A 13701-nucleotide genomic window follows, 5' to 3' on the forward strand; every position below is an offset into this window, starting at 1 on the left:
TTTTTTGTACTGAAAATGAATGAACAAAATAAAAATAAAATAATTCAATTTAAATAAAAATTTAAAAAAATAAATTTATATTTAAAAAGTTGCATGCACAATGCACGCAAGCACAACATATAGTGTTCCACCACTATATACAGTATATATTGGCAGAATACCATATAATGTATATAGAGTTCTCCAATTTCTTACCCATTCTAAAGTGTTCAATTAAAAAGGGTTGAAAAACACTGTTCTAGATGAATTACACTGAGTGATCACTGAATTTTGACACCCCTATGAAAACTGACTGCAACCCGTTGACCATGTGAGGTACGAGAGTGCAGAGTTAGTCGACCTACATAGAATAGATAAGGTGTCAGTGGTTCAGTAGGTAGTAAATTTCCAAACATTATGGGTAAAAAGGAAGGATTTATTGGACTTTGATAAAGCACAGATTGTGGGTGCTCGACGAGCTGGTACCTCGATTTCCCAAATGGCTGAACTGATGGAGTGTTCAAGAGCCACTGTAGTTAAAACGTGTACTAGGACTGACATCAAATGGTCAGACAACGACCCAACTGTAAAGGTCGGCGAAAGGTTGATGTTAGAGGTGAGATGGGTCCAATGACTCATACAGGCCAAGCACTGTTTAAGAGTTGACTACCCAATACAACATGGGCTAACCCGGAACAATATCTGGCATGACTATGCATTGCACGCTCGCACGTATGGACTATACCAGCAGATGATTGATATAGCCCAAACGGCTGAACTGGTGAGGTGTTCAAGAGCCGCCGTAGTCAAAATGGTCAGACAACGACCCGATGGCAAAACTGCAAAGGTCAGTGAAAGGTTGATAGAGGTGAGCTCCGGGTCCAATGACTTGTACGGGCCAAGCACTGTTCAAGAGTTGACTACCCAATACAACATGGGCCAACCCGGAACAATATCTGGCATGACCATGCATCGCATGCTCGCACGTATGGGCTATACCAGCAGATGGCTCCTACGGCAACCTCTCCTAACCAAGGTTCATTGGCGTAAAAGACTCGCCTGGTGCAAAGAGCATGCAAGTTGGATGTTAGAAGACTGGAAGGTGCCTGGTCGGATGAGTCACGTTATTTACTCCACACCATGGATGGTCGTGTACAGATTTGGCATCAACAACGTGAGGCTCTTGATCCATCATGCATGGTATCAAAAGTGCAGCCCGGCGGAGGCGGTTGTGTGATGTGGGGCATGTTTCACTGGCAGGAACTTGGACCCCTGGTTCGTGTGGAACAACGTATCACTGGTCTCCACTATCGTCAACTCCGAACTCCCACGATATCAGTCCCATAGAGCACTTGTGGGACACTATGGAAAGGCCTATCAGGTGTCTGGATACACCAATCACCTCCATACCTGCATTGATGACCGCATTATACACAGCTTGGTTGGCCATACCTCCCAAACACCTCCGACACCTTGTTGAATCAATGCTACGTCGGATAGCTGCTGTAATGAGGGTAAAAGGAGGACCTACGAAGTATTAGGTAGGTGGTCATAATTCAGTGATCACTCAGTGTATATGAAAGGCTTAAAAAAAAACAGTAATGAAAATATAATAAAGCACAGTTTTTCAAAATTATAAGAAATCTCATATAACAAAGTTAATATTCTAAAATTTATAAAAAAAAATAGTTATACTCAACTAAATAAAATACTCAAAATATGGTTTTACTCATATAAATTTTTACATTAGAAAATGCAAAAAATAAAAATAATGTTACTCCAGTAAAAGTTCTTGTAAAAACCTTTGTCCACATATTACTACTTTTTTTGTACTTTATCTTATCACAGAAGCTCCTAAAAAAGATTCACTCATTTGTTCATTTTCAGTTTGACATACACATTGCTTATGGCTCTTACTGTACATTGTATCACAGGGGTGTTTCAAGTAACATCCCTGTGATACAATAGAACTTAGAGGGCTCAAATATCTCACACTGTGTTTACAGTTTTTCTTCATAAGTTGACATAATTACTATTTATATTACACCACGCAACTTTATAAAGTCATATGAAATGAAGAAATAAACAGCATAAATGTAAATGAACAGTATAAACTATGGAGTGCATGACTCATAGTCAGAAGTGCTGTTTTTTTTTACAATTGGGTCTCATAACCTCAAGACATCTCAAATACTAAGAAAAAAGGCTGATTTTTCTTAGTATTTGAGACATGTTTCATTAATGCCTATTTTTTTTTAATTTGAAAAAATAGACAATGAAATGTGTCAATTTTTTTTAAAGAAAAAAATTAATATATATATTATAGAAAGTTAATAAATCTATTAACCTATATACTAATAAATAATAATAAAATCTATACGCTAATAAATCTATTTTGCTTGAAATCAAATCACACAAATTATAATTGTTAAATAAACAAATTACTGACCTTCAGGCAAGGAAGGAATTTCACCTGTATAGAATAAAAGGTTTTTATCCAAAGAGGGGTCATCTTCTTTTCCCTAAAAAAAGAAATTAAGAGCAGTTTAATTAAAAAAAAAAAAAAAAAAAAAAAAAAAAACACTTGCTCATTAATAACTCCTCACTTATATACAAGAAGTACAGTAAGCATTCTCTAAGAAAAAAAATTATTCCTATATTCAAAATTAGAGCATTAAAACTGTGTTTGTCTGTCGTAGAAAAAAAAAAAAGTTAAACTGTTTCTACAACTGGAATATTATTCAGAAATAACTTCCATGTTTAAAGCTGAAACCATGGCAGCTGCTAGCTTGAATAGTACTCAAAGCATGATACTTCCTTTAGTGAAGTCCTAAATGGTTCCTAACAAATGGCCTGATACATCAATACCTGGAGCAATCATCCAATTTGCCAACCCTGGGTGCAACTGCTCACTGATAATCAAGTATATTAAATATTGGTTAATAAATTACAGTAGATGATAGGCAATTTATTAAATATTCGTTAATAAATTACAGTAATGTAGATGATCATTAACCAATATAAGATACTGTGTAGTTTAAGTAATAATACAATAGCATTAAATATATAATAGTTAATTAATCAATATAAGATTGTAGTTTAAGCAATAATAGAATAACATTAAATGTCATAAAAGAGGTACACATTAGGCAACTTATTGAGCAATTTAAACATTAGGCAATTTATTAGGCATTACTAAACATTAGGCAATTTATTAAATACATGTATTCGTTAATAAATTACAGTAATGTTGTAGATGATAATTAACCAATATAAGATACTGTGTAGTTTAAGTAATAATACAATAACATTAAATATATAATAGTTAATTTATATAGAAAATTTATATAGTTAGTTACCTAAACCCATAAGAAATTATTCCTTGTGCATTTCGTCTTCTAATACATTATTATTTATTCACTATTTGGCATCTCTCATATTTGGAAATAACTTTGCAACTGTGATGGCATGTTGCATTACCAGGGGTACCTGCCCACCCACCGATGATGAAGCCAACTAGCTTTGAAACAATTGTCTGGGTGGTGGCATCCACTGAAAATAAATAACAGTAGTCTTCTCTACTAGAGAAGCATTATTTATTCAAAGTAGTGTAATACCAGCTATCTCGTGAAGGCACCCACAATATGTGATACAATTAAAACAATGCCTTTACACTACATACGTAGTTCAAATTTATGGGTAAACTATGGTGTATCTACACCAATTTATATAGTTAATTACCTAAACCCTTAAGAAATTATGAAAATAAATAACAGTAGTCTTCTCTACTAGAGAAGCATTATTTATTCGAAGTAGTGTAATACCAGCTATCTCGTTGTGAAGGCACCCACAATATGTGATACAATTAAAACGATGTCTTTACACTACATACATAGTTCAAATTTATGGGTAAACTATGGTGTATCTACACCAATTTTAAATAGTTAATTACCTAAACCCATAAGAAATTATGCCTTGTGCATTTCATCTTCTAATAACATTAAATGTACATATTAGGCACTGAGAAGAAACAAACACTATACTTGTCAATCACAACAAAGAGCAATGACATTGTTATATGGAACATTGTCTAGGCTAGTTTTTTTTATAGTAAAATTGTACTTAAACTCATTCATATTTATTTAGGTGTTATAAATATATAGTATCAGTAATCCCAAAATGATACAAGGAAGCAAGTGAGCTTATACAGCATTAGCCAGAAAAAAAAAAAACTTTTACCCACTTCATTTGTTCATACACAGTGTGGCAATTGTAAAATGAGACTGATGTTATGAGATAAATGCTGGTGCTGCTGTTATCTACTCAGAGGCATTGCTAGGTTTTTGGCACTCTTGGCAAATTCATAGCTATGCGGCTTTTTTTCGATAATTGATAAAATCATAATAAATAATAAGTACAGTCGGACCTCTGTTTATTGAACTTATCTATGAAATGTCAAATTATTTTCAGCACAATATACATTTTAATATTATTTTCAGCACAATATACATTTTAATATTATTTTCAGTGTATGGCGCCATTTCAAAATTTCACTTCTTGTTGCTGCTAGTGGTACGTCATAAATTCGTCCACATTTTTGAAGACCCTTTTCTACCAATTTCCATTTTGTGAAATTGGTTATGTGTTGTAATGAATTACAATGAAATAGAATGTTCGGATTTACATATTTCCAGTCCTTAAATCTATCTGAACTGCAAAATTACCTAGAAACCTTACGTCTGAGCAACGATCGCCAGTATGGATTCCGTCAGTGTCGATCAACTGGTGATATTCTGGCTTATGTTACCCATTTATGGACTAACTCAATAGAAAGGTTCGGTGAAACACCAGTAGTTGCTCTTGACATCTCAAAGGCTTTCAGTCATGTTTGGCATAAAGGTCTTCTAAACAAGCTTCCATTTTATGGTTTGCCAACTGTTTTTAGTAATTGGTTATCCAGTTTTCTCTCTGATCACTCACTGAGGGTGATGGTAGATGGCTCTCTGTCTTCTAACTTCTCCACTAATGCCAGTGTCCCCCAAGGTTAAGTTCTTTCCCCACTCTTTTCCTCTTGAATATTAATGACTTCTTCCATTGACTGGAAATCCTATCCATAGTTTTGCCGATGATAGCACATTGCATTCCACTTTCCATTTTGAGAAACCTTGTCCTGCTCAATCAGCTTCAACTTCTTGAAAATCTGCTACCAATTCCTTAAATGCTGATCTTCAGGTAATTCTCCAGTGGGGCAAAGACAACTTAGTTGATTTCAACCCTTCTAAAACTCAGTCTTGTCTTATATCTCGCAAAAAGGATTCTTCTGCTCCTATGCTTATCTTTAGTGACACTCCGATTTCTAGGCAAAATGATATATCTCTTTTGGGGATTACCCTGACTTCTAATCTCTCTTGGCACAAGCACATTATAAATATTGCTCCTTCTGCATCTAAAAAACTTGGTTTTCTCTTTCGCTCTCGGCATTACTTTTCTGCTCACTCTGTATAAATCGCAAATCCGCCCTGCCATGAAATGTTGTTCCCACATCTGGGGTGGTGCCCCCAAAACCTCTCTCAGGCTTCTCGATTCCATTCAGAAGAGGGCAGTTAGGTTAATTAATGATTCATCTTTAACAAAGTCTCTCCACTCGTTGTCTCATAGATGTACTGTTTCTGCTGCATGCCTCTTCTAGATACTTCGATGGGCACTGTTCTTCTGAATTGGCTTCTATAATTCCCGCTCTCTCTTTCAAAACAGTCCGAACATGTGCCGCCACCAGCCAACATCCATTTACTGTCCAACTCCAAACTCACAGAACCAACTTTTCATCTTCCTCGTTTATTCATTCAACTGCCGTTTTCTGGAACAACCTTCCTTCATATGTATTTCCTGAAAATTACAGTCTACAGAAGTTCAAGTCCAGTGTCAACAAATATCTTCTTTCGTCTTCTCAACCTCCAACCCAAGCACGGTACTAAGTACTATAGGTTCTAATACCTCTCGTGTTTGGGGTTTACATAAAAAAAAAAAAAAAAGGAACATTATTTGTGCCAAATACAAATAAGAGACACAGAAAACAATACAGTGCATCTTCATTTTTGCATTTCAACAATTTATTGAAACATCGGCCATTAGTGACAGGATACGTACTTAACACTATATATTCGGGAGCAGTGTAGGACAGAACACCCGGGGACAAAACACCCCTAGGAACAAACCTATGGGACAAACAATAATACAAAATTTTTAAATCTTAATTTTTATTCTTATTATTTTTATAAGAACACTAATTTATGAACACTTCTCTGACATGTAAAATATTACATTCGTTGTGTCATAAGCCTGCAATAAGGAAGGAATTATAAGTATTGCACTGCAGCATACTCTAACACTTGCATTATAAATTTATAGCTCACTGCTTTACAGAAGAATAAACTTATTTACACAATCATAAAAATGAACATAATAAAAGGAACACCATACTGTATCTATGAAAAATCAAACAAATAAAACATAATATTGAAATTCTCATTAAGCATTAAGGTTAATTTAAAGTTCATTTTCCTTCCACCTGATGTTGTGACCTACACTTATTCATAAATTCCTCCAAGGTCTTCCTCTCATCCACATAATCCAGACAAAGGCTCTTCAAACACCGTTGATACTCCTTTGTGGCACGTTTGACTTGTTTTCTCGGAGGCTTACCATGAGAATCCTTAATCAGGGCTATTGATACAGCCTGATCCTTTCTAATACTTTCAATGGCCTTCCAGATGGTTGGGTGGTCATGCCCCACAAGCCCATCGAAAGCAAAATTCCAACTCTAGCATAGGTTGTTGGTGTGATCCTCCTCATCAGTGGTTGCCAGATAGACATTCTGTAACTGTGGTGGAAACAGGAAGAATCATTCTCATGCATACTGGAAGTATTCCATCAGGAAGAGCTGGTGGCTGGATGCAACAAGTGTTACGTCCTTTGGCAATGCTCCTTTCTGAAAACACCGAACGTTACGTTTCAAAGAGTCAAGCCGACCAATGGCACAACAGACTTCAAGTGGTTGTTGACATATGGCATCTGCAAAAATATATGCAGGTCTGACCCTGTTGGTCAAAGCAACTGTCTTTATGGTGTTCCTTACTTCGGCTACTTTAACCTTGTTACGATTTGGGTCGTGGCTGTGTTCAGTCACAGAAAGTAGTTGCTTCACCTCCAAATCACTATAAGCAAAATATTTGCAAGAACGTGCATTCCTCTGCAAATGATCCCAATGTATTCGTCTACTGTTTGAGCTCTTCTTGATGTATAAGTAGCTTTCTACGCACAGTTTAGAACCTCCTTTATTATTCTTGATGATCTCCATGATGATTGAAGAAAGATTGATTTTTCAGGTCACTCAAAGAGTATAACCAATTTTTAAAAACACTGTAAAGCTCACAACAACAGTATATTCTCACAGACGTTAACACTATGGTAGCTGAAGTGGAACTGATGCCTCAGGTTAAATCTAGCAGCCTTATATACACACCTGACTTGCCCTCCCCAGCAATGACTTGAGGTTAATTCTGATTTAAACCCTGGCAGGCTGCTAAGATACAAGGTAAGGTCACATGATCACTAAATGGTGACCTGAGTGCATCAGGTCACCATTTAGTGATCAAGTAGAGTGAACAAACCAATGATCAAGTAGAGTGAACCAACACAGACAAAGATTATATTTTCCAGGATTACATCATTATTAAAATTACTAAAATTTTAATTTTTTTTCTGTTTCTAAAGATCCCCTTTTTAAAATTTTTATAATGGTGTTTAAATTTTATAATTTATAAAATTTAAATGATGAAAAAAATGGGGACTTTTGTCACGTTTTACTTTAACTAAGGGAGTTTTGTCCTACTTTGCACTTTAATTGATGGCATTCCTGGGAGGTTTTGTCCTGGGGAGGTTTTATTTAAATTGTAAATCACAATATTTATGATTACCTGTTTATATAGCAAGAACAAAAATACTATACACATTTATAACTTATCATAGAACGTACACAATGCAATAATTGCAAACTGCTGTGCATTTGTGCATGCACTGATGAAGCAGTTGCCTGATTGGTCCCTTCAAAATTACGTTCTGGCAGTAAATAGATCTATGCTGATATGCAGTATATACTCAGATTTAAGGATGCATATAGGCTTGAATCGCTCTCTGAAAACACTCCATTTGGCAAAAATTAATTTCACCCCACCTCTGATCGCATTCTGATGCAACATCATCTAGGGACGCCATTTTGTCAGCTAGCCTTTTGAGTCAAAACAGCTTGGCCTGTCAGTGGCACCCTTCTGATACTGGTGCCATTGGCACCTGCCCCAATGCCAAGGAGTTCCTATACTACTGCATCTACTAAAAGTAAACATGAAATGGAAGAGTGATTGTTCCTCGAGTACTGTAGTCAAGGCCAGAGAAAATTGCCACCATTTTTAGATTATGAACTAAACTACATGTCACTCCTGTGTCTGTGTTTGGAGAGACAATGGAACAAAGAGCAAACATCAAGGGTTTGTGTTTGACTGGGCAAAAGTGCCACAGAAACATTTCAAATTATGAAGCATGTGTATGGAGAGAATTGTATGCCTCCTGCATGTGTGTGCTCGAGTAGCATCAACATTTTGTCCACTGAAGAGAATCACTGGAAGATGATGAACATCCAGGCCCAGAAAAAAGGCTCAAATGCCAGAATTGACTGACAAGGTGCAGAAAATCATTAACAATGACCATGGTGCAATGCTCCAAATGATTTCAGAAGATCTGTGCATTAATAAGGAAATCATTTGACAAATAATAACCCAGGATTTGAAGAAAATGTGCAATTTGTTCCACGTTCGTTAACAGACAGCAATGACAAGCACAAGTTGAATACTGCAGAGAACTCATTGAGGCCACTGAAAGCAGACCCAATTTCCTGAATTCAAATGCAGATATTGTTGGGATATCAGAGACATGGTGTCACAAGATATAAAGAATGCAAAAATGGAATTTGGGGAGTACAATGTGTATAGCAAGGATAGACATGATAGGAAGGGAGGAGGGGTTACACTATTAGTTAAGGAAGTACAGCCAGTTGACAAGGGTGGACAGAGCAGTGAGTTTCATGTGACAGTTTGAGTCAGTTTGGTGTGACATAAGCACTGGGAAAGCAAAATTGAGAGTAGGAGTGTGTTATAGGCCTAATGACTCTAATGAGTATAATAAATAACTGTACAGAGAAATAGAGCGGGCCAGTAAATCGGATTATCTTATAATGGGGGATTTTAATTTCCCAGATATTGACTGTAATTTGTGGGTTGGTCACTCACACACTAGCAAGGCTTTTGTTGATTTATTGGATTTGTTTTCTACAGCAACATGTTCAGGAGGCAACTAGAAGGAGTAATACTCTTGATTTGATCTGATTATCAGTAGTGATTCTTCATGCATTAAGAATCTGCAGATAAAGGAACCACTAGGTGGCAGTGATCACAGTGCGATGAAGTGGGATATACTCAAAGAGGTAACTACTATCAAGGGTAAAGGAAAGGGTTTTGCTTTTATAAAGGTGACTACAGTGGTCTGAGAACAGTTTTTAAATTCCATACGGTGGGACCAACTGACGATGTTACCAACAACAAATTCAAAATGGGAAACATTCAAAGAATTAATCTTAGAAGCTGCTAGGCTCTTCATACCAACTAAGAAATATTGTTCAAGGTTTAGGCCTAAATGGATGTCAGATAACTAATTAGAGATGGCAGAGAAGAAAAATGCATGGGATACATAAATTAACAGGTGACACAGAAGCCTATGATAGATATAAGCTGGTCTTTAACCAAGTCACAAAGGAGGTTAGGCAGGCAAAGGATGCAAAGAAAAACAGCAAAGATTTCTTTATTTATGTAAACTCGTGGTGCACTTGATATCGATGGTTCAACTGTTAATGATCCAGCTCAGGTAGCTAACAAACTAAATTAAATGAGTATTTTGCATCTACATTCACACATGGAGTTATTCAGGGAGGGGAATGCCAGAGGTGTATTAAACTCTGGTAGTGAGCTAGATGATTTTGTAATAACTGAGAGGAAAGTGGAGGAGAAATTGTTGAAGATAAACATTAGAAAGCACCTGGGGTGGATGGGATCTATCCAGTTATATTAAATTATACTATGATGCAAAGGAAGTAAACAAACTCGTAGCCATAATTATGAGAGCTTCCTTGGACTCAGGGGAGGTACCCATGGACTGGAGATGTGTAAATGTCACCCCAATTCACGAAGGAGGAACAGAGGGCGACACAAGTAATTACAGACCTGTTAGTTTAACTTCTGTCCCGGGGAAATTAATGAAGACGCTGGTTAAATAAGCACTGCAGGATCATCTAGACACGACTTTAGTTATACCTCTGACACAGCATGGTTTTGTTAAGGGGAAGTCTTGTGTGACCAATTTGATTGGATACTATGATGTGGTCACAAAGGAACTGGATGCAAAGAATAATTTTGATATCATATATTTGGATATTAGAAAAGCTTTTGATACTGTTGCACATTTAAGACTGCTGTACAAATTGGACCAGTGTGGCATTGGAGGCAAATTGCTGCTATGGATAAAGGGATGGTTGAGTGGGAGAAGACAGAGTTGTAATCAGTGGACACTGCTCTTTGTGGACTAAAGTTATTAGTGGAGTCACCCCAGGGTTCAGTGTTGGGTCCATTATTATTATTTTTTGTATTTATTAATGATATGGATGATGGTATATCAGGCTTAATCACTAAGTTTGCAGATGATGCGAAGGTTGGCAGGGTTGTTAATGACACTACACTATTTTTTTTTTTTTTTTTTTGATTTGGTAGTTGTTGGCGCATCGGCTTCTGTGGCCATATTGCACCTCCCAAGGTTTTTGCAGTACTTTGATCCAAGCCCGAGGCGGGAATCGAACCCGCGACCTTTGGGTTGCCGGGCAGGTACTTTACCCACTCGGCTAGCCCGGTCGGCACTACACTACTGCAACAGGATCGAGAAAAGTTGAGCAGATGAGCTGAGCTGTGGCAACTGAAGTTTAACACTGACAAATGTAAAGTACTGCATATGAGAAGCAGTTAACCTAGAGTAACGTATCAACTGTGGCACTACACCGATGGTGGTAGAGAATGAAAAGAACCTGGTGGTAATTATGTTGTCAGATATGAAGTTTTCTGAGCAGTGCAGACGGTCTGCAAGAGTGGCTCATGGTGTCTTATCAATGATATACAGGAAGTTTTCTAGTAGTGATGAGGATGTGATTATCCTCTTGTATAAGGCAATGGTCAGGCCACACCTAGAGTACTGTATACAGGCCTGGAGGCCTCATTTCAAGAAGGATGTAGAGCTGCTGGAACGAGTACAGAGAAGGGCAACAAGATTAGTGAATGAAACAAAGGGTTGCTCTTACAAAGAAAGGTTTAAGTTTTGCAAATTACAGCGTCTGATGATTAGGCATCTGCAAGGTTATCTGATTGAGGTGTATACAGCCTTGAATGGGTTGAGCAAGCTTAATACTTATGGGATTCTTCCTCTTGCTCAGGATAATTGCCTGAGAGGGCATAAATTCAAATTGAGGAAAGACAGGTGTAGGACTGATGTGTGGAAGTCTGCCTTTAGCCAGCGGGTGTGGTTGATTGCTGGAATAAAACTTCCCTCTGTCGTTGTAGAAGTTGATAGCTTAAATAGGTTCAGTGCAAAACTAGATGTGCCTCCATAGCCAGTTGGGCAGGAGCAGCAGTGCGTAGCACACGCTTCTTGATTAGACCGGGGTTCGAGCCTGTGAGCCACCAAATACGGAGGATGCGGAAATGTCGGGGAATGACCACCGCATATCCCCAGAGCAATATGGCTTTAGTTGCTAATGCCCCTAAATAATAACAGCAAAACTAGACAAACATTTGGAGTGAGTGGATGGGTGAAATGGAGTTTTTTTTTTTTTTTTTTTTGGCTGATGCTATATAAGTGTGCTTTCTTCCATCATATGCCTTTACTAATGCTAATGAGATGTGGTGTTTTCAGCACGACAACTCTACAAAGCAACAAAGTGCAGAGTGGAAGTTGGGGAAAACTCTCCCAAAGCCAAAGGAATTGCAAAGGAATTGTGCACAAAGAGTTTGTGTCCATTGGCCAATGTATTACTGCTGCCTACTATCTGGATGTTTTGAAACGTTTGTTGCAGAGAATGCATCATGTGCAGCCTCAATATGGAGAAGACAGCAGTTGGTTCCTTTTGCCTGACATTGCATTAAGCCACAAAGGCTCTCACTGTTCGGGAGTTTTTGGTTAGCAAAAAAATCTGAATACTGTCACACCCACCGTATTCACCAAACTTAGCCTTGTGCAACTTCTTTTTTGTTCCTGAAGCTTAAATGCTGTTATTTTGATGACATTGACATCATTCAAAGAGCTATGATGAGAACATTGAACAGTATACTAGTAATGGCCTTCCACCAGTCACTTTGTGATCATCACTTGCATTGTGTGGATGCAAAAGGAAGTTACTTTGAATAAACGAAGGTCAGTTTACTACTCATAAATTGGATCATTATTTTTTTCTAGCATCATTCTCATTTGTCAATTGCTGCACTTTGTATATACTAGATCCACACAGAATCTAATTACAAATAGTTTTTCTTAGGAACACATAAGCAGAACACACAAACACTTCAGACTTGGAGCCATCTGTATATACCAGCAAGAAGTCAGCATATTAAGCTCAGTGTGTCACAAAGAATTGCTAACATATACATGGAGATGCACCAACTTTCAGCCAACTCCTAAGAGTAAAATCACAAGATGGAAGTTGCATATTCCAAGGATGAAGGATTTTCATGGCTAACGTAGATATATCATCCAACGTAAAGTTTAAATCTTGAACTAGCTCTTAAATCCTGATACCAAAGGTATGACCAGCAGTTCTATGTGTATGTACAGATTTTTATGACATATTGCAACAACTTCTGATATTGAAGCATTGGTGGTGATTCATTGCCATCCACAAGACTTTTGAAAGACAAAGTATGAAATACCCCTATGACAATCCGGATGAATCTGTGATGAACTGGAATTTCTAGCAGTAGAATAGATTTGGGGACCATAGTCGAGTTTGAACTGGACAAGTGCTTGATAAAGGTGCAATAATGTGCTTCTATCTGCTCTCCAATAATCGGAGGAGATAACACAGCATTTCACACCTCTCGTACATTTTGCCCTGAGCTGACGGATATGGTGAAGCAAAGTCTGTTTCTGATCAAAGAAGAGTCCTAAGGATTTTGTTTCTGCTACCACAAGAACTGCACTCAGTCCACACCAGAGTTCAAGGTCAGGATGAAAGAGTGACAAAAAATACTAAAATCATCCACATAAAGAGCATTATTTACTGTGGAAGAAGCTATTCTGTAATAGAATTCACTTTGACTGCAAAAAAAGTGTAACACTGAGGACAGAGCCTTGGGGAACTCCTTTCTCTTGACCAAAAAACTGGGACAAGCTAGATCTAACACAAACCTGGAACAGTCATTTTGATAAAAAAATTCCTGATAAAAATGGGAAGATGACCTCTAAGACCAGATAGACAGAGATTTTTTAAAACAATACCTCCAAGTTGTGCCACAAGCCTTTTCCATATCAAAGAAAACTGATATCAACTGCTCGTGCTTAAGGAATGCATTACAAATTGCT

At 37.4% G+C, this 13701-nt stretch overlaps 1 protein-coding gene across 3 annotated transcripts in view; it reads right to left on the reverse strand.

Moving 5' to 3' along the window:
* LOC150086044 (opioid growth factor receptor-like protein 1) overlaps window positions 1–13701 on the reverse strand; it is an 80222-nt gene that overhangs the window by 34817 nt on the left and 31704 nt on the right. For all 3 annotated transcript variants that reach the window (XM_090373674.1, XM_090373673.1, XM_090373675.1), the window contains exon 4: window positions 2429–2501. In XM_090373674.1, coding sequence (XP_090229800.1) covers window positions 2429–2501 — 73 coding nt within the window. The remainder of the gene's footprint in view (window positions 1–2428; window positions 2502–13701) is intronic.

The sequence above is a fragment of the Mastigoproctus giganteus genome, chromosome 5 (genome assembly GCF_048544385.1).
Source record: "Mastigoproctus giganteus isolate SK-2022 chromosome 5, ASM4854438v1, whole genome shotgun sequence".
NCBI lineage: Eukaryota > Metazoa > Arthropoda > Arachnida > Uropygi > Thelyphonidae > Mastigoproctus > Mastigoproctus giganteus.